Source organism: Tupaia chinensis, unplaced genomic scaffold (genome assembly GCF_000334495.1).
Source record: "Tupaia chinensis unplaced genomic scaffold, TupChi_1.0 Scaffold000313_1, whole genome shotgun sequence".
Lineage (NCBI taxonomy): Eukaryota > Metazoa > Chordata > Mammalia > Scandentia > Tupaiidae > Tupaia > Tupaia belangeri.
The window spans coordinates 165764-190402 of NW_006159806.1; the positions used below are offsets into that span (position 1 = coordinate 165764).

Consider the following 24639-nt stretch of genomic DNA (forward strand, 5'->3'; position numbering starts at 1 on the left):
TTGGTCTCTCTCTCTAGTCAAATTAAAATAATAATAATAATAATAACAACAACAATAATAAATAATATTAAATCTTTAAAAAATGTCTTTAAAGTAAGTTAGTCAGTAGAACTGATGATTATCTAATATAGACATAAGGAAAGAGAATGACCTCCCTAACAGCAGTGGGAGCTGAACGACAACAAACAGAAGAACAAACACAAGCATGGTGCAGATTGTACTGGTGCCAATATGAAGAGCTAGTCACAGAAACCGCTGTACAATTTTAGCTGATACATATAATTTAGGTCAGTGCTCCTCAAACTTGAATAGAGATCAATTTGAAAACTGAGCAGTTCTTGCATGTCCACAATGTTAACAACAATAACAACAAAAATCACATTTTTACTCAAGTGTTGTACATCCATGAGATACATAAACATCCTGACTTTTATACTTCTTAAAAACTATAGAATCTGGGGCCAGCAGATGGCATAATGGTTATGTCACTGGGCTCCCACGTAGTCAACCATGATTTGAGTCCCAGACCTGGTGGTTTAAAACTCATTCTGGCATGTGTGCCCAAGATCCCAAGAAGAGAATGGAGGAGAAGGGATGTGGTGTGGCCATCCCCCCCAGGGGGTGATTTCTCACTTTCTGTCTCTGTCTCTTTGGTGAGCACATGCACCCTATAGCAATAACCTCTCATAAATAAATAAATAAAACCAAAGAGCCAAAACCAATATTCAAATTACATACAAATAAAAAATAAAATTAGTTTCACAATCAGGAGACAAATGATGTTTTTCTAACACTTTGCCCTTTACAACAGGAATATGATTCCAATTCCTTTGAAGTTAGCTTGCTGCACCTCTGGGTTCCAAACCATCACTCAGTGATCCCACCATATCCAGGGACTGGAAATCTTTATTCAAGGAGGACAGTATGTCATTTGGCTGTGCCTTGGCATTTTACATAATTAAGTCATCTTAGAATCATCCATCATTTTTTAGAAAGTATTATTTGAAGCTCACAGATACCAATAGAAGCTCAGGGAATGGAATGATATGGTAATTTTCAGGTATAAAGCAGTCATCTTGGTGCTCAGAATGGACATCCATAGTTTTAGAGATGATCACCATAATGCAAGTATAACATTAAAAAAAAAAAAAAAAAAAACCTCAGGAAATCTGCAAACCACTAGGAATTCTCACATTACCAGTTTGAGGGGAGAGTGAAGGGTCTAGGTACAGATTGTCTGAGCTGGAGTCAACACAGGAAGTCCATCCACACAGCTGCGCCTGGCCCAGAGCCCATGGATAGGCCCAGAAGGAGTCTCACCTCCCAGCTCAGGACCCATCCAGCTTCTGGAGCCATAGTGCTGGGGTCACTAGTGTGTGGGGCCTGTGGGCTGGGGCATCTGCATGATGAACCCTGGGGACCTGCCACAGAGGAGCTCGCTGCCCGTCAAGTCTCTCGTTCCCCTTAGCTCTTGCATGATGACACATTCATTTTCATCCTTTTTCTCTCCCTTTCTGTCTCCCTCACTCAGACTGTTATTTTAATAAATGTCTTTCTGGCACAGTGAAACTAAAAGTGGAGCAGAAACTGGAGCAGATTGGGAAGGTGCAGGGGGTGTGGCTGCACACAGCCCACGTCTTGTGCATGGATGCCATCCTCAGCGTAGGCCTGGAGATGGGAAGCCACAACCCGGACTGCTGGCCACACGTGTTCAGGTGCATGATGGGATCCCACCCCCAGATGGCACCAACCCTGCCTTGGGAAGCCCGGGGCTGGTGGAGGGGGGTAAATCTGGGGTTCTGCCAGTGCTTAAATAGATTACAGTAAGGCACAGAGTTTGAATAAACTCCAAACAAGAGAGCGATAGAGAAGAGTGAGTAAAGTCCATCTGATTATGTGGTGGAGGACAGTGTCAAGGCTGGATTTAGGGACATGTGATTGTATCTGTGGACCTAGTCTATGAGACAGATGCGTTGTACCAAATGGAAAATAACTGATGTCTTAAACAGCGGATGGAAGAACACCATGTAAGTGAAGTGAATACTGTGTACATTGAAAAACTGGTCATGTGTCACTGTTGTGTGTTTACCAGCGTCCTCATTATTTAAATGACTGTGGATAGCTTATATGGATATTTAAAACACAAGATGCCTACTTTTAATTTAGTGATAGAAAAAAAAAAAAATGTGTCTTAAAGATGGGCCAAAACTCCAGTGCTAAGCTTTGTAGCATCTACATGAAAAAGAAACTCTCCCATCAGGTGCTTCCAAGATGGAAGCCAAGAGAGCACCAGAGTCCGAGTCCTTCTGCAACGGAGACAAAAAGCATGTCCCCCCAAGCACTACCACTAGGACAGGCCCAGGGCAATGGAGGGGGCACAAGATGAGGCACCAGGCAGGTGTCAGCTATGCTCTCCTTGGCCCAGCACATGCCCGAGACCCTGAATCTCCACAGCACAGGCAGAGCTGGTGACGAGAGCAGCAGCACACTGGCCCAGGACACCCGCCAGATCTGAGTTCAGTTTGCGGTCTTCAGAGTGAACACGGCCATGATTGTCAAGTTCAACGAGAGAAGCATGCAGGTTATTCAAGGGTTGAAAAATGAACCACAGGAGGAACAGGTGAAAGGACCAGGATGAATCAGCCAGGAGCAAAATGGGTTTCACTATGGAGGCTGGTGACCTGCTCTGCCGTGCTCTCAAAAGGAAAGACAGAAAGACTCGGGAAGTACCTAAGCGATGTGTGTGGGACTGAAAGCTTTCCTGACTACAGAACCTCTGAGTGGATTGTCCAGGATGCTCTTTACCAGTGACTGGACTGACTGCTGGGGGGAGGGAATCTCTCAGGAGCCATCTTAGTCCCAAGTTCTAGTGGAACTTGGAAGCTGGCAGTTGTACCACATGTTGTGACCCCTCCTCTGTGTTGGCAGGGATCAAGTGACATCGTCCACCCCCTTCCCCCACCTAACAGAGCAATATGAGCTATCAGGACAGGAAGAATATGGTCAGGCAGAACCCCACGTGGCCACAGGTCCTTCCCGTCATGGCACCGCTCATTCTGGGAGCCCCAAGTAAGGAACTGCTTCCCAGCTCTTCATGAGAGCACTATATGGGGGAACAGAGCCCCAGGGGAAACTGGCTCAGCCAGCCAGAGTCCAGTTAAGCCGGTAAGCGGGACAGGAAGGATCTGGGCACTCAACCGCTTCTGTGCCTGCCTTTGTCCCAGCGGGGTGAGAGAACCTGGGGAACTCCTTAGGTTCCAAGGCTGTCTGGTCCAACTCCAAATATATGCGTGTGTAATGAGGAAGGAGGGAGAGGCTGCCTGTGCTAAGAAGAAAAACAGAAACATCAGGAGGCCCACAGAGCTGGTGCCTTGCCGGGCCTTCTCACCGTGGGAGGGATCGTGCTGGCCGGCTCCGCGTGGCGCCTAACGGTGCTTGTCTGTCCTCTCCTAGGGTGTGTGAGTACGTGGGCACGCTGGAGCACACGCACTTTGGTGACGGCACCTCGCAGCCCCCTCTGACCATCAGCCAACCCCAGAAGGCGCCCGGGGGCCCCGGCCTGCTTGGAGACCCAGAGTGTGAGGGCTTGCCCCTGGAGCAGAGCCGGGAGCAGGGGCGCGCCCTGAGCGCGGCCCCCATCGTCCAGCCACTTTCCATCCAAGAGCTGGTGCGAGAAGGCAGCCGGGGCCGGGCCTCCGACTTCCGGGGAGGCAGCCTCATGAGCGGAAGCAGCGCCGCGAAGGTGGTGCTCGCCCTCTCCACCCAGGCAGACAGGTGCGCCTTTCTCCCCTGCCCCAGGCTGCCCACCAGGCAACCTCCAGGCAACACCCACATCCATCTGCCTGGGCTCAGAATGGATCCAGGGACAACTGGGTTCGTAGCAAGTTGTTTCAACCTCTGTCCTGGTCTGTTTAGCGGTGCTGTAACAGAATACCTGAGGCTGGGTGACCTCTAAGGAAAAGAGTTTATTTGAGTCACACTTCTGAAGGCTGGGAAGTCCAAGAAGCCTGGTGCCAGTATCTGCTAGGCTCTGGTGAGAGCCACAAGCTGGCCACAACCCAGCAGAGGGGCGGAAAGGCCGGGGTGTGCATGGCCACGCCCCAGCAGTGGCTTTTGCTTCATGACAGCCTGCTCTCAGGCATTTACCCATCGCTGCAGAGGGAGAACTCCTTCCTTCCCATGAGACAGCATTAATCCATTCATGAGGATAGTGCCCCGGGTCCACACACTGCCCACTAGGCCCCACCTCCTCTCATAGATTATATCCCGGACAAAGTTCTCAGCACCTGAACCTTTGGGCCACGTACCATTATCCAAACCACAGTAACCTCTTTGGCTCATTTTCAAGCATGGTTCTCCCTCTGCCATGCCCCGCGCTTAGAATGCACTGTGTTCTCAGGACTCAAGACTGTAGGTCTGAGGGAGGCTACCTGGGAAAGCTCTGCACTTGCTCGGTGATCCCAGGCATCCTCACCTCCTGGGGTCCTGGTTTCTATATTGGAAAACTGGGTCATTTAAAAAGGTAATTCACAAGCTGTGAGGTTAAATTAATTAGTCTACTTAAAGCACCTAGAATAGCACATGGCAGACAGTGAAAATCCATTATTTCACAATTATTGCAGTTTGCAAAACCCCATACCCAGGAGTGTGGTATGTTCGTGTATTAATGCCCAACAACCACATTAAGATTAAGAGGGAAGATAAACAATCACCCCAACTGATGACACTTCTCGATGTTGAGTCTTCCTGGCACCCACCACACATGGTATTGCCTCACCTAACTCTTCAGCACCTGGTCATTATGCTTCGGGCTACTCAACATGGACACAGCGACATTTATACAAGGAGGATGGACAGGAAGGGGAGGACATGTGGACACATTCTTAACTGTGCTGAGGCCCAGACAGACCTGGCCTCCTTTCCGGCTTTGACACTAACCGGGTACAGGGCCATGTCCACGTTCGTAGCTGTGCTGAGACTTGGTGTCTCTATCTATTGGGTTGGCGGAAAAGTCATGACATATTTGTGCCTAGAAAATATAGAAAAAACAAGTCATGACTGTTGCAGCAGCTCAATATTAACTCAGTGCAGTCACCACTTCTTCCTGCTTGTCCATCAAGACAGTCGTAGAATTGTTTTGGAATTTAGACAGTGACTTAAAGGTGTCAGGTGGGGACTAGTTTCTTCCTAGCGGAGGGGGAGAAGAAATGGTTTAATGAGATCCAAGAACCAACTATATCAAAATTAGATTTATTAGGGACCAGCAGTTGGCATAACAGCTATGTCGCTGGACTCGCATGTAGTTGACCACGGTTCGAGTCCCAGACCTGGTGGCTTAAACTCACGCTGGGCACGTGTTTGTGTGTGCCCAAGATCCCAAGAGGAGAATGGAGGAGAAGGGATTGCGGCATGGCCACTCCCCCGGGGGGGGGGGGGCGGTAATTTCTCACTTTCTGTCTCTCTGTCTCTCTCTGTCTTTCTGGCAAGCACACATGCCCTATAGCAAAAGCCTCTCTCCGCCCCCCAAAATTAGATTTATTAAGTAACCAAGAAAACGTATTTGTTTCAGTAGTTTGTAAATGTGTATCTACTGACTCCCATCAGAAAGGACTCAGGATCCCGTTTCTGTTACAGACTCTGCCTTAGGCAGTACATGGCACCCACAGTGCCGCTTGCCCTTTTTCTCTGATGCCTGGGAGCGAGCAGTGAGCAACCAAGCACCACAGAAGGCTGGCACGCCTCATTCCCCACGGTGGCCACACACAACTCATTTTCGAGCTTTGCATTCCTCATTCCAGTGACCCTCAGATCCTCCTCTGAGTCCTGCCTTCACACTCCCCTCTTTCCTAATCCTTCTGCTGGAATTCCTGGGTCCGGCTGAGTGGAAAACAAAAAAAAGCCACAAGGTCCATCATACTAGGGGACACTCACCCAACAAATATCTGAGCTTCCCTCATGTCCAGGGCTCTGGGTATGAGGCCAGTCTGTGCCTGGGGGGAGGGATTTATAGGGAGTTTTTCTTTACTGCTTTTATAACCTCTCTGTACTAAGCCCAGCATTGTATTCATCAGGTATAGGCAAACAAAAGCCTCTTGATTGATTTCCTATTTTATTTTTTAATACAGTTTATTTATTCAAAGGTAATTCTTGAGATTTCAGCCCCAATTACTCAGTTTCTGGGAATGAGGCTTTATCATTTTTTTCATAGTGCCTACCATAGTGGGGCTAGACCATAAAGATGCAAAGTTTCGTTTTGTTTTTGCTATAGGGTGCGTGCATTCACCAGAGAGAGAGGAAGTGAGAAATCACCCCGCCCCCCCATCCCCTGGGAGATAGCCATGCCACAATCCCTTCTCCTCCTTGAGATTTTGGACACACACACCTAGTGTGATTTGCAAACCTCCAGGTCCAGGACTCGAACCACATCATCAGGCATGTGGGATCCAGCACCTTAACCTCTATGCCGCCTGCTGGCCCCGAAGATTTATATTTTTTAATAAATGTGCTTTGTACCCTTCAGCTTAGCATCTCATGGTTAAAGCTGACTTATACTAAGTGATAATAGCTATAATAATAACATACATTTGCCTACAGTGTTTACACAGCATTTTCATTAATCACATCGGCAAAATTACCATAATCAGTCTGCCAAAGAGACCTTGTTGAATTGTTTCCAAATAACATTTCTTTCTGTTTGTATTTAGGCTCTTTGAAGATGCTACTGATAAGCTGAACCTAATGGCTTTGGGAGGTTTTCTTTACCAGCTGAAGAAAGCGTCACAGTCCCAGCTTTTCCATTCCGTCACAGATACCGTTGATTACTCTCTGGCAATGCCAGGTAATTCCCCTGGAGAAACTGTGCGGAGAGGCTAGCAGGACACAGCCCAGGTCTCTGATCCCAACAGCAGATTCAACTCCACATCCCGTCCCACTGGCTAAGCCCAAGTGCGGACTTGTCTGGTTGTGAGGCATGATGCGGGGTGGTGGCATATTCTTTGTGAATGGAAATGTCACTACCACAGCTACAGGGATTACCTCTGGAACTGAGCTGGCTTGTCCTGCTCTGTTTGGGGTTTGTGATGTGAAAACTGGCTGCTACTTAGGGTACAGGCTTCACACGAGGGTTGGGAACCCTCCTCCATATCACAAAGCACACCACTTGTCTCAGTCCAGCTAACTTCTGGAATCACTTACTCGACTTAAGGGGCAAGAAAAATGGAAGGGTTGGCAGGAAACTAACAGCCTATTTCATAACTGGTCTCAGAGGCATATCCCATTAACAGTGAGTCAGTGACTCTTTTTAAATTCTTTTTTTTTTTTCAAGAAAAGCAGCTTTAGTTTTAATACATCAAAATAAAAAAAAAAATGTCAAGAGAAATTTGCTTAAGACTTAAAGCCAGGAAAAAGGTTAGGATTCAGTTCAAACTGTAGGTAGATGAAACTATCAGCAGTTCAAGAGAAAACAAAAAATCTTTAAATATGGAAAACAAAGCACAGAAGAAAATCAGTAATGTTTTAGTCAAAAGTCATAAAATTCTCTTTCACCGGTTCAGTCTCATGTAATCTCTCTTCTTTTGAATTTGCTGTGTTACTGTGGTCTGATTTTTCCATTTAAACTCTGGACATTAACATTCAACTCCGGACTTGTCTCTACCATTAGGCTGGCCATTCTCTTTGTTGTTTTTTTTGTATTCTTATTTCTGTGTGACTGACTTTAGTTTTCCTGGTATAGCACTCCCTTCAGCACTTTGTGGAGAGCTGGTCTGGTGTTGGTAAATTCTTTCAGGTTTTGTTTATCTGAGAATGATTTTGTCTCCCTTTTTTTCCATATGAAGGATAATCTTGCTGGGTATAGCATTCTTGGTTGAAAGTGCTTTTCACTTGACAGTTTGAATATATTTTCCCATTCTTTCCTTCCTTGCATTGTTTCTGATGAAAGGTCCAACATTAGCCTCATGGGATATCCTTTGAAAGTAACTTGACATTTCTTTCTTGCCCATTTTAGTATCTTGTCTCTGTCTGTGGTTTTGGCCAATCTGGCTATGATGTGCCTTGGAGAAGATCTTTTTGGATTGATTCTATGTGGGATCTTTTGTATTTCTTGGGTCTGGATATTTGAGTGCCTCCCTAGGTCTGCAAAGTTTTCTTTCAGGATTTCATGGAGTAGATTATCAATGTCCTTATTAGTTTCTTCACCTTCTGGGATACTGATTATCTGGATGTTTGGGCGTTTAAAGGTATATAGTATTACTTGCATATTATTTTCATTTTGGGAGTCATTTTCTCAGTCTTTTTGGTGAATTTTTCTAGGTCAGAGGTTCTATCTTCTACATCTGAGATTCCATCTTCTGCATGATCTAATCTGCTTTTAGTACTTTCAAGGGAGATTTTGATTTCCTGTATTACAATCTTCATCTCTAACAACTTCATTTTATTCTTTTTTATAGTATGTATTTCCTCTTTTAGATCATGCAAGAACTTCCTCACCTCCTGGAACTCATTGTCTCTTTTCTCCTGCATTTTCTGGAGTTCATTGTCTCTCTTCTCCTGCATCTCTGTTAGTTTTGTCGCTATGAATATTTTAAATCCTTTTATCTGACATTTCTATGACTTCCCTTGTATTGTCTGTGGAGGATGAGGAGTTATTTTCTTGGCTTCTCATATTTCTTGTGCCTTCGTGGTGGTCATCTGATGGATTATATATTTTTTTCCTAGTGTTTGTAGTTAAATCTGAGCATTCAGAGGCATGCAGGAGGAGGTGATCTGCAATCTCTAAGCAGTACCATATTTTCTCCCTTTGTGCAGCAGATTCCATGGAAATTGAGGATTAATCTGACTCTAAAAGTATTCAGATATTTGTCTCCTGTGCACCTAGACCTGTCTAGAAACTGTGTAGAGAATGAGCAGAAAGGTGAGAAAGGTTAAAAAAAAAAAAGAAAAGAAAAAGAAACAATTTTTAAAAAGAAAAAAAAAACTAAGCAAAAAATGAAAGCTGCATGGTGCACTAGCAGGCCACATGAAAAGGGTCACTCGGAACTCAGATATAGAAGGTTGATGATTGGCTTGTCCTGTATGGGTGGGAGGAAAGGTAAGAATTAACCAGATAAAAGAGCATCAGAGAGCTAAGAAATGATGCTAAGAAGTTTAGTAATTTAAAAAAAAATTTAAAAATAGAGGCCAAGAAAGAATAAAGAGGGTGGTCTAACCTGGCAAGATCTGGGGAGCAGGAAGGTGAATCCTGGGCAGGAGATCTTCAGTTGTCCTAATTGAGTCAGTGTCTTTAAGATGAGGCCAAGTGAAGGCCAGCCTTGTGAGAGAGAAAGTAGACTTGCACGGCATTGCCCAAGTATCCTGAGTGGGTGGCAGGTTGCTTCCAGTGGAACTGTCCACCAGTGACATCGGAGGCTATCCTGAAACAGCTTCATTTCCAGGTGGGTTTAGGCAGAGGCATGGAGCCATGTGCTGGGGGTGCATGATGTGGCAAGTTGGACTTCACGGCCTCTGAGGGACTTTCCATCTTAGGAATCTAAAGTTCTAAATGTAATATACTTGGCCTTTTGATCCTAATTGATTCTGATGTGATAACCACAGTCCTTTCTCCCCTAGCTTTTAATAGACTTCACACCTTAGCTATGTAAAGCCCACTCCCCAGACCAATCAGACTTCCAGAGCTTCTCTGAGCCCAGGAGTAACTGACAAAGCCTTTTGTATTAGAAACAAACAAACAAAAAAACACAACAGGCTCTGAGCTTACAAAAAGCAATGAACAGGGTCAAGAAGAGGCAGAAAATCTGAGAGGAGGGACGTCAGCTTTTGAATCATCAGGTCTGAATTAAAATGCTGCCTTCGCCACTTACCAGCCGCATTGTCTGTGGCAATCACTTTCCCTTCCCAGCACTCAGGATTCAAATCTGTAAACTGGCAATCCTCATATATATATATGTCTTAAGGTTGTTTTTAATATTACAGTAATTAAAAGTATAAAGAGGCAACACAATGTTTTTTGAGGCACAGTAAACAATCAGTGAGGCCCATGATTATTATCACTGTCTTTTTGAAGTTTATTTGAGGTGGCAGGGCTAATTAGAAAGGAGTATTGTGGTTGTAATAACCAAATAAGGATCAGCCTGCTGTGGAAAATCAAATAGGACAGTGCGAGAAGGAAGCAAGACAGACAGAGCAGTGGCAAAGCAGTCCTGAGAGATCAAAGCTGGCAGGGATTGCCCTGAAGCGAGAGCAGGTGAGACACCATATTACTGAGCAGCAAAGGGGCCTGGCCTGCTTATCCAGGGCTTCAGAGATGCCACTGAGGATTGGCCAAGTAGGCGACGACTGAGAAGAATGACGGTAACGACAGTAGTCACAATAGCTAGACTGCCATTAGCCAGTTAGTATGTGGCAGGCCCTGTGTAACACTTTATGTAGACTGTCACATTGAATCTCTAAACAGTTCCAAGAAGTGAGTATTGTTATCCCCAGTTTTATAGCTGAGATGATTGGCATTAGAGAGGGCAGTCTGTGTCTCAACAGAATGACTCAATGGTGGAGCCAGGATTTGAATTCAGGTGGTCTAGCTCCTCAGCCCACCTCCCTAGCCACCAGTTCATCCCTCTGATCAACAATTATTCATCACACCTACTCCGTCCCCAGTACATACAGTGGTGAGCAAGATAGAGAGGCCCTGGCCTTGCCGAGTGAACCACCTGCTCCTTCTGGAATCCAGCACCCTCTCCTCCTTGGTTAGCCCATACCCAGTGATTCTGTTGTCCAAGGATGGTACTTAGGTTTCCCAGCTCTCTCTGCACTTGCAGAGGTCAGACTATTTCTGACACTGGGCTTCTGGCATTTATGGTCTTGCCTTCTTATAGGAGAAGTTAAATCCACCCAGGATCGAAAAAGCGCCCTCCACCTGTTCCGCCTCGGGGACGCCATGCTGAGGATCGTGCGGAGCAAAACGAGGCCCCTGCTCCATGTGATGCGCTGCTGGAGCCTTGTGGCCCCACACCTGGTGGAGGTGAGCACCTGGAAGGTGGAAGGAGCCTGGGGAAATGGCTCAGGGAATGCCTGCAGTGAAGGCAGCAAAGGGGCTTCCAGACCTCGTGTGGACAAAGAGCACTGTAGCCACTGGGCAATGAGAATGCTCCTAGCACTGGGACCAGCAGTTAGCGTAATGGCTATGTCGATGGACTCCCATGTAGTCGACCGCGGTTTGCGTCCTGGACTGGTGGCTTAGAACTCACGCCGGGCGCATGTGCGTGCGTGCCCAAGATCCCGAGAGGAGAATGGAGGAGGAGGGATTGTGGCGTGGCCATCCCCCGTGGGGGGTGATTTCTCGCTTTGTGTCTCTCTCTGTCTGGTGAGTGCACACACCCTATAGCAAAATGCTCCTAGCACTGACCACAGACATCATTGTCTGATTTTACCTCGTGGTATCTGAAGAACCACCCTGAAGAGCAGCAGCACCCCTAGCCTCACTCTGACCCTCTTTCTTCACTAATATACGACTCAGCTGGGTACCTTGTATAGCTAGTTTGTCATTCTTTATGATCTTGTATCAACCAGATCTAGAGCTGAAAGGCAGTAGATGGTTCTTAAAGTCTTCTTTTTTACGTATAGATATGACAATGTCTTTGGTTCCTACTAATCTCTCTTCTAAAAGCTAAATATGCCAAGGATGTTGTCCTTTCCAATAGGGGAACCATATGTCCTGGTTTTGCCAATAAAATTAATACTTGAACTATCCTTTTACTCTCTAAAGGAAAGCAGCTCATGTGCTATATAATACAGCACATATCTGATTGATACATCTGATATATGTATCATATGATATAATTTTTGTTATCAGGTAAATCAGACTTCTATATGATATAATCATATGATACATATAGATATTATATGTCACATCTCATATGATACACACACACATACATATATATACATATATACACATACCTCAGGCATGTTCACTCACTGGTGGTGGAGGAAGATGGATAGAGAGAGGAAAAGTGAGGTATCACCCACCAAAGGTATGGCCACACAACCATACCTTCTCCTCCATTCTCATCTTGGAATTTTAGGCACACACACACACACACACACACACACACACACACACATGCATCCAGCGTGTTTTTCAGGTAGCCATTTCAGGACTCAAACTGTGTAGTTGTCCTTTTGGGTTCCAGCCTCCAACCTCCTTACCACCTGCTGGCCCATCGTTTGATACATCTCATGGAGCCTCTACATCTGAGCCTCTCAGTACTTAACAGCTGGCTACTAAAAAGCAAAAAACAAAACAAAGCAAAAACAGTGTGTTCTGTACCGTTTAGAAAAAACTGTCATGTTATGTCTTACCTTCTCAGAAACATTAAAGTAAATTAGAGTTATGTCAGATCAGTTGGTTAAATTTCTTTTTTTAAGAGAATTTTACTATAGGGTGTATGCACTCACCAAAGAGACAGAAAGTGAGAAATCAACCCCAATGGGGATGGTCACACTGCAATCCCTTCTCCTTTGTTCTCCTCTTGGAATTTTGGACACACATGCACACATACCCAGTGTGAGTTTTAAGCTGCCAGGTTTGGGACTCAAACCATGGTAGACAAAACTGTGGGAGTCCAGTAATATAACCATTATGCCATCTGCTGGTCCCAAGTTGATTAAAAGTTTTAAATGCAATCATGTATGCAGTTCATCTGTACTTATCCCTTGGACTGTTTGACTGTAACAGGATTGCTGCTTCTACCTCCATGTAGTATGGTTACTAGGAAAGCCTTTGGAAGCCATATCCTTTTTTTTTTTTTTTTTAAGAGAGGTTTTTGCTGTAGGGTGCGTGCGCTCGCCAGACAGACAGAGAGAGACAGAAAGTGAGAAGTCACCCTCCAGGGGAGATGGCCACGCTGCAATCCCTTCTCCTCCATTCTCCTCTCGGGATCTTGGGCACGCATGCACACGCGCCTGGTGTGAGTTTTAAGCCACCGGGTCCGGGACACGAACCGCGGTCGATTACATGGGAGTCCAGCGATATAGCTATTACGCTAACTGCTAGTCCTGGAAGCCATATTCTTACTGCCTGATGTCTTGATGGTGTTCCACTCTCTCATGACTTTTGCAGGCCGCCTGCCATAAGGAAAGACATGTGTCTCAGAAGGCTGTTGCCTTCATCCATGACATACTGACGGAAGTTCTCACTGACTGGAATGAGCCACCCCATTTCCACTTTAATGAAGCACTCTTCCGACCCTTTGAACGTATTATGCAACTGGAGCTGTGTGATGAAGATGTCCAAGACCAGGTCAGTGAAGCACAATCATCAGTCATCGTCACTATAGCTGGCTTTTACTGAGTACAGAAGCAGGCACTGTTGTATGAGCTTTGCATACATAATGTTTCCAGTAATCTCAGGTTGAGTCTGTGACAGAGAGGCTAAGTAACTTGGCTAAGGATACATCATTTTTGTTTGGTAGAACTGGTATTGAACCTAGGCAATTTGAGTAGACAGGTCTATCTTCATATAGTTAGCCTATACTTTTTGTAGAGAGACAATTTTGCTATAGGGCATAAGAGACAGAGAAATACAAAGTGAGAAATCACCCTCTGGAGGGGATGACCACACTGCAATCCCTTTTCCTCCATGCTGGCCAGAAGGACAGAGAGAGACATAGAAACAGAAGGTGAGAAATCACCCCCCAGAGGGGATGGCCACACTGCAATCCCTTCTCCTCCATTCTCCTATAGGAATCTTGGGCATGCACGCACACATGCCTGGCGTGAGTTTAAGCCACCGGGTCTGGGACGCAAACTGTGGTCAATTACATGGGAGTCTAGGGACATAGCCATTACGCCAACTACTGGTCCCACCAGCATGAGATTTTTAAGCCACCGAGTCCAGGACTTGAACTGTGATTGACTACATAGGAGTCCAGCGACATAACCATTATGCCACCTGTTTGTCCTGCTAGCCTATACTCTTAACCACTATCACCCACTCTACTGTGAGACAAGTGATAAAGAAAGTAACTGAGTCTGGTCACAGTGATGCCTGCTGCTGAGATGCTGTGCTCTACAGGCTGGGATCCCATGGAGGACCTGGGTTAGTTCACTGGCCACTCGAAAAGGCCAGTTGTGATGGTATGCACCTGTAATCTCATGACTCAGGGAGACTGAGGCAGAAGGATCTCACATTTGAGGCTTGTGTGGACAACATAACAAATCCCTGTCTGAAAAATAGCCAGGCATAGTGACACATGCATATAGTCCCAGGTGGGAGGCTGACACAGGAGGAGCTCTGTCTTGAGAAGAAAAGAGATAAGAAAAGATGAGACTAACTCAAGTCTTTGTATCTACCATGATGGTAAACTAAGAACATAGACAGGTCCTATCTCTGTAATCCACTAAAAATGTTGTATATAGAGGGACCAGCAGTTAGTGTAATGGCTATGTCGCTGGACTCCCATGTAGTCGACCGCGGTTTGAGTCCCGGACCAGGTGGCTTAAACTCATGCCGGGCGCGTGTGCGTGCGTGCCCAAGATTCCGAGAGGAGAATGGAGGAGAAGGGATTGCGGCGTGGCCATCCCCCCTGAGGGGTGATTTCCTGCTTTCTGTCTCTATGTCTCTCTCTGTCTGGTGAGCGCACACACCCTATAGCAAAAATCTCTCCAAAAAAAAAAAAAATGTTGTATATAAATGTAAAAGTTCTTGATATACAAAAAAAGTAAAAAAAGGCAAAAAAAGTAAATTGCCTAAAATGGCAATGAGAAGCCAGAAAAGTAAACAGAGCCTTGAAGCTGGTTTTACCAGGAGGAATTTGCTATCAGGTAAATCAGACTTCTCTCATGAATACAACTGATGGCATGTGAACAAAAGACAAATCTCAACGCAAACCTTGTAAAACCAAACTTCACGCAGAACAGGGTTGAATTAGAAAAGAACCCATGTACCACCTTCCTTGAGGATACTATGACCTTGTTTCTTTTTTTTTTTCTTACTTGTGATTTATTAATTTTAACTTTTTCATTTTTAATTAATTAATTTACTGGCTCTTAGTGATTTTTTTTTTAAGAGAATTTTTGCTAAAGGGCGTGAGTGCTTGCCAGAGAGACAGAAAGCAAGAAATCACCCTCCAGGGTGGATTGCTGTGCCACAATCCCTTCTCCTCCATTCTTCCCTTGGAATTCTGGGCACACAAGCACACGCACTAGGCATGAGTTTCAGCCACCACATCTGAGAATCAAACCACAGATGGCCATGTGGGAGTCCAGCAACATAAACATTGTACCATCAATCCTGAGAGGACCCTGGAAGAGAAGAGACTGTGGTGTGGCCATCCCCACCTGGGGGTGATTCCTTGCTCTCTGTTTCTCTGTCTCTTTCGTGAGCATATGCACCCTATTGCAAAAATCTATTAAAAAAAAAAGTTCTTGTGAGGACTTTGGTTAGGAACAGTGGGATTCTGTGACCTCCTTGCCAGAGGCTATACCCATCACATTTACTCCCAAGCTCTGTTGGCAAAATCAATCATTTGACCAGTGTGAGTCTAATTTGGAGAATCAGCAGCTTTTCTACCATAAGGGACAGACTCAATTTGAAGAAGAGAAGGAAAAAGGCTTGGTTCATCACCTAAAAGTGGCAAATTCATTGAGCAGGGAATCCTGCAGCTTTGCTAGTCTAACATTTGCAGTAAGTGGTAAACCAGTAAGAAATGTTACATAGGACCCAGAAAATCAGATTCATAGAGCAACTAGACAGGCTTTTCATACGTGGATAACTGAAACATGAGTATGTGCAGGCTAGACCACAAAGAACTCATTAAAAAGTAAAAGACAAGAGGAACTTAAAAATTAGCTGAACTTGGAATAGTCTCCCCAACCTACACACACAGAGCTTGAGGGCCTTAAAGACTCAAAATAACGAAGCACAAATTTGCCCACATCATCAGCTGACCACTAACCCATGCAGACCTGGGAAGGAACATTAGGGAGTCAAGCTATAAAATAAAGAGTAAAAACAAAGTAGAGATAGCAGTGCAATATGCTACAGGAAGAAACAGGGTCCATGGCCTTATTTCAACTTAATTTAAAAAACAAACAAACAAACAAACTTAAAAAATAAGTGAGAATCCAGTATTACTACAGTATATTATCTAAAATGTTAAATTTTCAGGAAAAAAAAAAAGAGATATGCAAAGAAACAGGCAAGAGTGACAGTTAGGGGATGGGGGAGGATAATAAATCAAACCTGACCTAGAATGAGCCCAGATAGTGGATTTGGGAGACAGAAGCTCTAAAGCAGTTATTACAAACATAATTGAAAATGAACAGTGGGGCCAGCAAGTAGAGTGGCAGTTAGGGCACTGGACTCCCACATGGCTAACCGTAGTTTGAGTGCCAGACCTGACAGCTTGTTCTCTCTCTCTCTTACTTTCTCCCTCTCTCTCTCTCCCCCTCCTCCTCCCTCCCTCCTTTCCCCCTCCCTCCCCCAACTTTGGTGAGTGCAAGTGTCCTATAGCAAATTAAAAATAATAATAACATTGAATAAAATAAAATGAAAAGTAGGGCCAGCAGGTAGAGTTAGGGCACTGGACTCTCACATGGCCAACCACAGTTCGAGTCCCTGACCTGACAACTTGTTTTTCTCTCACTCTTGCTCTCTTGCCTTCTTTCTCTCCCCCACCCCCTCATTGGTGAGCACACATGTCTTATGGCAAATTTTAAAAAAATAGTAAAAATGAATAAAATTAAATAATTCTTAAAAAGTAAAAATCAAAGGAAAATATGACAATGACTTAAAAATAGGAATCTAAATAGCAAAGGGGAAACTATAAAAAATGCAGATTTTAGAGTGAAAAGGGCAATAACTGAAATTAAAAATTAATTAGATAGTCTTATCAGAAATATTTGAGAGGGCATGGGCCAGCCAGTGGAATGGTGGTTAAGACAGCTAGATCCCCACTGTGTTGTTCAAGTCCCAGTCTTGGCAGCTTGGAAAGTACATTGGGCACATATGCATGTGTGCCCAAATTCCCAAGATGAGAATTGGAAGAGAAGGGATTGTAGTATGGCCATCCTTCTGGAGGTGTTTTCTCACTTTCCTCCTCCCCTCTTCTAACTCTGGCAAGCACACACATCCTATAGCAAACTAAAAAGGAGAAAAAGAAAGAAGAAAAAAGAAAAATTCGAGAAGGCAGAAGAAAGAATCAGTAAACTTGAAACTAGATTAATAGAAATCCATTTCAAAGATCAAAGACAAGTCGGACCAGCAGTTAGTGTAATGGCTATGTCGCTGGACTCTCACGTAGTTGACTGCGGTTCGAGTCCTGGACTGGGTGGCTTAAACTCACGCCAGGCACGTGTGTGTGTGTACCCAAGATCCCAAGAGGAGAATGGAGGAGAAGGGATTGCGGAGTGGCCATCCCCTCTGGGGGGTGATGTCTCATTTTATATCTCTCTGTCTCTTTCTTTGTCTTTCTGGCGAGCACACACACCCTATAGCAAAAACCTCTCCCAAAAAAAAGGAAAAAAAAGAGATCAAAGAGAAGTAAGTTTGGCAAAAATAAATAAAGCCTTGGAGACTTAAGGAACAGTGTCAAGCATATTAGCATACATGTAACAAGAGCCCCAGATGGAGAAGGAAAAGACAAAGAGATGGGAAATATATTTGGAGGTATAACAGAACCCCAACTAGAATCAACACAAAGATAGTCATAAAAGACACATTATACTCAAAATACCCAAAGACAATGATAAGACCTTGAAAGCAGAAAGAGAAAGATAGTTTTTTACTAGGGAGAAATGACACTAGGATTAAACATTGACTTCTCCAGAAAGAATCAAGGCTGGAAGAAAATGTAATGACACTTTAAGTGCTGGAAGGAAAAAAACAAACAAACACACACACACACATACACACACACAACTATCAATGAGTAAGTCTATAGAAATTACCCTTCAAAAATGAAGATGAGTAAAAACATTGTCAGATAGGCACAAATTGAGAAAATTTCTTGCCAGCATACCTGTTATACAAGAAATATTAAAGGTGTTCTTCAAGCTGAAAGGAAATAGCACAAGATATTGATAGTAAATCTATTTCATAAGAAGAAAATGGTACATAGGTCGGGAAATATAAAAGGTTGTATATATTTTTTCTTCTCTTATTTTAAAAACATAATGTTTGAAACAAATCTAACACTATATTGCTTGATTTATTAACTGTAAAGATGTAATAATGTAACATTTACAGAAGGGAGGAATAGAGCTAAATAAATGTAAAGTTGCTGTCTTTGACCACAATTAGGTCAGTATTAATTTGAAGAATAATGTGAACAGTTTATGATGCATATTATAATCCCTAGGGCAACAACCAAGAGAGTTACACAAAGAAAGTAGATAAAAATGAACAGGAATTAAAGTTTTGACACATGAAAAATATATTTAATACAAAAATAAAACAAAAATGCAGTGAAGGAGGAAGAGAGGAACGAAAACATGCATGATATATAAACATATAAAAAATTAATAGCAAATTAAAGATGTAAATAGGACCATATCAATACTAGAATTAAATATGCATTAATGAAAAGCCGTTCAACATCATTAGTTATTGGAGAAATACAAATCAAAACCACGTGAGATACTACTCACACCCACCAGGATGACTAAAATAGATACTAGCAATTTCTGGAAAGGATGTGGAGAAATTAGAGCTTTTTTTACTGCCGATGGAAAAGAAAAATGTACAGCTCTTTTGGAAACAGTCTCACAGTTCCTCAAAAGGTATGTACCCAAGAGAAATGAAAACATATCCATACATATTTTGTACACAAATGTTCAAAGAAGTTTGCTTCCTAATTATAGGTCAATCGGTATATTAGGAAAACACATCAATTATCAATGTAAAAAGGCTAACAATAGGGAACCAGCAGTTAGCGTAATGGCTATGTCGCTGGACTCCCACGTAGTAGACCGCGGTTTGCGTCCCGGACCCGGTGGCTTAAAATTCACACCGGGCATGTGTGCGTGCATGCCGAAGATCCCGAGAGGAGAATGGAGGAGAAGGGATTGCGGCGTGACCATCCCCTCTGGGGATTGATTTCTCACTTTCTGCCTCTATGTCTCTCTCTGTCTGTCTGGCAAGCGCATGCACCCTATAAACCCTGTAAAGTATGTGATGGAAAAACGTAATTGACAGGAGAACTAGAAAACACAAGAATTATAATGAGAGGAACCACAGCGTTACTGCTTAATGGGTATAGACTTTGAGTTTAGGAGGTTGAAAATATTCTGAAGATGGGTGGCTATGATAATCGCACAGCAAAATGTAAATATACTTAATGCCACCAAACTGTATGCGCAGCAGTGATTAAAATGGTACGTTTAGGTTGTGTACATTTCACCATAAGAGAAAAGGATTATAGTAGGATATTACAACACTCCTCTGTCAGTAATTAATAGAGTACTTAGACAGTAACCCAAGTAAGAAGATAGACGATAACAATACCATCAACCAGCTTTGTCTAACAGCAGGAACACTCTACCCAACAAAATAATGCACATTCTATTTAAGTGCATAGGAAACATTCTCCATGAGAGTTGATATGCTAGACCATAAAACAAGTCTCAGTGCATTTAGTAGAATTAAAATCATACTAAGTATGTTTTCAGCCATAGTGAAATTAAATTCAAAACAAAGAACAGAAAGAAATTTGGAAAAATGCCCAACTATTTGGCCATCAAACAGCATAATTCTACATAGCTTATGCACTAAAGAAATTACAGGAAATAAAATACATATGATCCCTGCCTTACAGTGGTTGGACTTAACAGTTTTTGACTTTGCGATGATGTAAAAATACACATTTAGGGCAAGCTATTGGATCATCAGAAAAGTCATGATGCATTTTTGCATAGAAAAACACATCAATACTTTAAGTACCCATAATCCATTCTGTTTTTCACTGTCAGTGCAGTATTCAATAAGTTACATGAAATAGGCTTTGGGTTTGATCATTTTGCCCAGCTGTAGGCTAATGTAAGTGTTGTGAGCCCATTTAAGATAGACTACACTAGGTTACGTGTTCAGTAGGTTAGGTGTACATATTAGCTTATTCTCGGTCGCTTAATAACTGAATACCTGAAACTGGATGACTCATATGAAAAGAGGTTTTACTTTAGCTTTCAGTTTTGGAGATCTAAGCCAAGGGGCTGCATTTGGTGAAGATCTTCTTGTTGGTGGATTCTGAGGAGGCACAGAGTATCACATGACAAGAGCTTTCATATCTGTGTCTCCTTATAAACCCCCAAGTACTTGATTTCTTAGAAATGACACCCCTGACCTGACCCATTAAAAGAAACACCGATGAACTGTATTTCATCAAAATATAAAATGTTCTTCAAAAGACACAGTTAAAATAATTAAAATGAAAAAACAAGCTCAGTGCTGTGGAAAAAAATTGCAAATTATATATCTCTAAAAACGCAGAAATAGACAGTAATGAGAAGACACTGAGCCCAGTTTAGAAAAGTTCTGACAACTCAGTAAAAAGCAGCACAGGAGCCAGACTGTGGTGCAGGAGTAAAACACAAAGCTCTGTACGCCAATCCCATGTGAGAGTTCCCAGTTCTCATGCAGAGATCTCCCCCAACTATGCCAGGCACATCACACAGGGCTGGCTGAAGGCTGAGGTTGATCCTGGAGCTGCAACCGTGGGGTGATGTCTCTCTCATTCTCTCTCTCACACACTCCAGGAAGAAATAGATAAATACACTTAAGAAAAAAAAAAAAAAAAAAACAGCAAAATATTCTCAGGTGGCTAATAAATATGTGAACAGTGTCAGCAACATTCATTATTAGTGAAATGCATATTCATGCCATATGACCACTTATTTAGAAGGTTTTGAGTGAGTTCATCTGGGTTCTGGGTTTTCCTTTATGCTAAAATTAACCCTGAAATAGGGACATCACTCTCCCCAGAAATTCTGCTTATTTCAAATGCCACTTCCTCTGCCAGGTTGTCACATCCATTGGTGAGCTGGTCGAAGTGTGTTCCACGCAGATCCAGTCGGGATGGAGGCCCTTGTTCAGTGCCCTGGAGACAGTGCACAGCGGGGACAAGTCCGAGGTGAAGGAGTACCTGGTTGGTGACTACTCCATGGGTACGAATGTTTAGATGGTTCTTGCTACTGAACATTATTAGTCCTCTCCACCATGTTTCATGCTATCAAAAGGAATGGAACAATAAGAAAGACGGGCATTCAGCCATGTTTAATAAGCAGGAAATAACCAGGTATAGCAAGAACACGAGTTCTGTGTTCTGCCAGCAGACAGATTTCTGAGCATTGTCAGGCCCTGCTCTTACTGAGAACTGGACAGAAGGCTTCTGTGTGTGTCATACATATATTCCTATGTTGCATTCATTCCTACAGCCAAAAAGAAAAATGCTATCCACTTGCTAGTAAAGGAGCAGAAAAGCATTGTAACACAGAGGAGTCAGAATTAAGGAGGCCAGGCCTTGCTGGAAATGGATGGTAGCCATAAAGCATGTCCAGAAGAGTTGTGTTGGGGGTCGCCTAGACCACCCTGCATTCAGAAAGGATTTATGAGACCATAAAGAACTTATGGGACCAGCATGTAGTTATGCTAAGATTTATTACACAGCTCATGACTAAGATTTATATTGGCGATGTAGTAAAGACATAGTGAGATTATAAGCAAAATTGACCTAGAATCGGGAGGAATCCATGCACAGGCTTCCTTATGCTCTTGTTCCCCCATGCGGGTCATAAGGAGCACACTGTTGCCTCAGTATTGAAAATGCAGACATGTTTGTGATGTTTCTGCCCGAGGGAACCTATTAGAGACCCAGGTGGCGGCTGCTCACATTGGCACCCTGTGCCAGCATGTGTCAAAATTGTAGGCTCCAGAACCAGCAGATGGTGTAATGGTTACATTGCTGGACTCCCACGTAGTCAATCATGGTTCGAGTCCTGGACCCGGTGGCTTAAACCTCATGCTGGTCACGTGTGCTTACATGCCCAAAATCCCAAGAGGAGAAGGGAGGAGGAGGAGTTATGTTGTGGCCATCCCACAACACAACTTCTTGCTTTCTCTCTGTCTCCCTCTGCCTCTCCAGCAAGCACACGTACTCTGTAGCAAAAATCTCTCTCAATCAATCAATCAATCAATTTAAAAAAGTGCAAGCTCCCAGAAGGAAAGCCAGGTGTTCACCATAAACCATATTGTTTGCACATCTGGGCACAGCAAACTACCTTTATCAGTTAGCTGTTACCCAGGAATGTTCGGAGAGCTGAGCTCCCAGAAGCCAGCTGAAAGTCAACCCCTTCTAAGGCTTGCAGTTGTAGGCCTTCTGTGTTAAGTCTTTCCTACATGGATATGCATAAATTCTTACATGCCTTTAGAGGTTTATCTGAACAGCCCTTTCTCTTCCCTGTAGATATTCTGCATCCCAGAGGCCACCTTTCATCCCTGAGAGCATGTATTTAGCCTCAGGTCTCATTCAGCCAGCTTCACTCTCAGCTGTACTGAGCTCTCACTCTGTGGCCTTTCTGCAGCAACCCTGCAGGCAAAGCTGAGGACAGCGGAGGAGCCAAACCAGTTGTCGGTCCTAGCATTTTTCCAGTAGATCTTGTCCTAGGCCTCATGACAGCTGCTAGAAGAATGGGCAACCTGAGGACAGAAATTTATCTTTATTAAAATGCTATGATCTTCCTCTTTAGGAAAAGGCCAAGCTCCGGTGTTCGATGTATTTGAAGCTTTTCTCAATACCGACAACATCCAGGTCTTTGCTAATGCCGCCACTAGTTACATTATGTGCCTTATGAAGTTTGTCAAAGGGCTGGGTAAGTGGATCCTCTGTCTGTGCCTCTGAACAGCTGGGATTCTTCTCAGAATGACTCTGTGGTCAGAGATGGGACTCGCTAACTGCCTGGAACAAGCAAGCACCCTGGGATAGAAGCAGATGGTGGTGTGTTGTACACGTAGGAGCAGAAAGCTTATTGTGAGCACCTGGGCTCTTGTCCAGGGTTTGTATTCATTGTAATCATAGAGTATCTTGTAGCATGTTTTCCACCAATGTATTATATATACCAACTTCATTGTCAACCTTAGAATATTCAAATTATATTCAATATTTGCCCTTCTGGAAGAACTTATTTTCGGTGTCACATAATTAGTGGTCTGAGTTTGATTTTCCAATTTCTAAGCAAAAATTAAGAATGCCTTTCCTAGGCCTTACTAAAAGTAAAATACATTTTAGAAGTGTAGAAGATCCCCTTCTTTAAGGCCTCACATATTTCAGGAATTACCTAGCTGGTTTTATGCTTAGATTGGGAAGAATTGTACAAGGTAGAGGCTTGCCTTTAAGCTAACATGTATGATCTCTTGGGCTGGCCCCTTAGTCTAGTGGTTAGGGAAGCTGAATTTCACGTGGCTGACCCTGGTCCAAATCCTAGCTCCTGTGGCTTAAAAAAACACATTGGGCATATGTATGTGCCCAAAACCTCAACAGGAAGGAGAAGTAGAGAAGAGGGGATTGTGGTGTGACCATATCCCATTGGGGAGGGAGGTGGTTTCTTTCTTTTTCTCTCTCTGTCTGAAAAGCAATTGGGAGTTGAAAATAGAGATGCAAAATTTATCGGTGCTTATGCAAAGGATATTATGGATAAGTCTTTCATCTTTCTGTGAATTAAAAGGTGATGTTATGTACAGGGGTCAGAGGGAGAAGTAGAGCCTCAGTATAGCCATGCTGCCCAGTCCAGGCAATGCTGTCCCATGGACTTGCCTAACAGCAGCCACAGGACTGTATAATCACTCACTGTAACCAACACAATAGGAAATGAATTATTTTTAATTCCCACATGCTCATTTCAGCACCAATTTGACATGGTTTGTGGGTTTGTTTTGTAAGGCATATTAATCTAAAGCAGGGTGTCTTACTCCATTATAGTGTTACTAACAGAAAGACCTGAGACTGACTGATTTATAAAGCGCAGGGGTTTATTTTGCTCATGATTCTGGAGGCTGTAAAATCCAAAGGCACAGGGCCTGAGTACAATGTGGCAAACAGAGCAAAGAGGATGGCAGGTGTGTGCAGGGAGAGAGAAAGAACTGGGACAGCCATCTTCCTTTGCTAACAATCTGCTCTTATGAGAACTAACTGCTTTCCATGAGAATTAAAACTCATTCTCATATTAACCCATTCTCAAGTGTAATGGTTCTATGATCCACTCAGCATACACTAGGCCTGACCTCTTAAAAATCCTACCACCTCAAAAGCTATCACGGGGACCAGCAATTAGTATAATGGCTATGTCGCTGGACTCCCATGTAGTCGACTGCGGTTCTTGTCCCAGACCCGGTGGCTTAAGCTCACGCAGGGCACATGTGTGTGCGTGCCCAAGATCCTGAGAGGAGAATGGTGGAGAAGGGATTGCGGCGTGGCCATCTCCCCTGGGGGGGGGGTGATTTTTCACTTTCTGTCTCTCTATCTCTCTCTGTCTTTCTGGCGAGCACACGTGCCTTATAGCAAAAAAACTCTCCAAAAAAGGGGGGAAAAGCAAGCTATCACATAAAGGACCAAATTCCAAATAAATCAACCTTTGGGGACAAGCCATTATCTAGAC

General features: G+C 43.7%; 1 protein-coding gene across 1 annotated transcript in view; it reads left to right on the forward strand.

Moving 5' to 3' along the window:
* The window catches only part of ARFGEF3 (ARFGEF family member 3), a 191545-nt gene that overhangs the window by 141855 nt on the left and 25051 nt on the right, over nt 1–24639 (forward strand). The window contains exons 18-24 of the mRNA XM_006151079.2: nt 1565–1715; nt 3454–3774; nt 6705–6838; nt 10869–11014; nt 13115–13294; nt 21009–21153; nt 22735–22857. Coding sequence (XP_006151141.1) covers nt 1565–1715; nt 3454–3774; nt 6705–6838; nt 10869–11014; nt 13115–13294; nt 21009–21153; nt 22735–22857 — 1200 coding nt within the window. The remainder of the gene's footprint in view (nt 1–1564; nt 1716–3453; nt 3775–6704; nt 6839–10868; nt 11015–13114; nt 13295–21008; nt 21154–22734; nt 22858–24639) is intronic.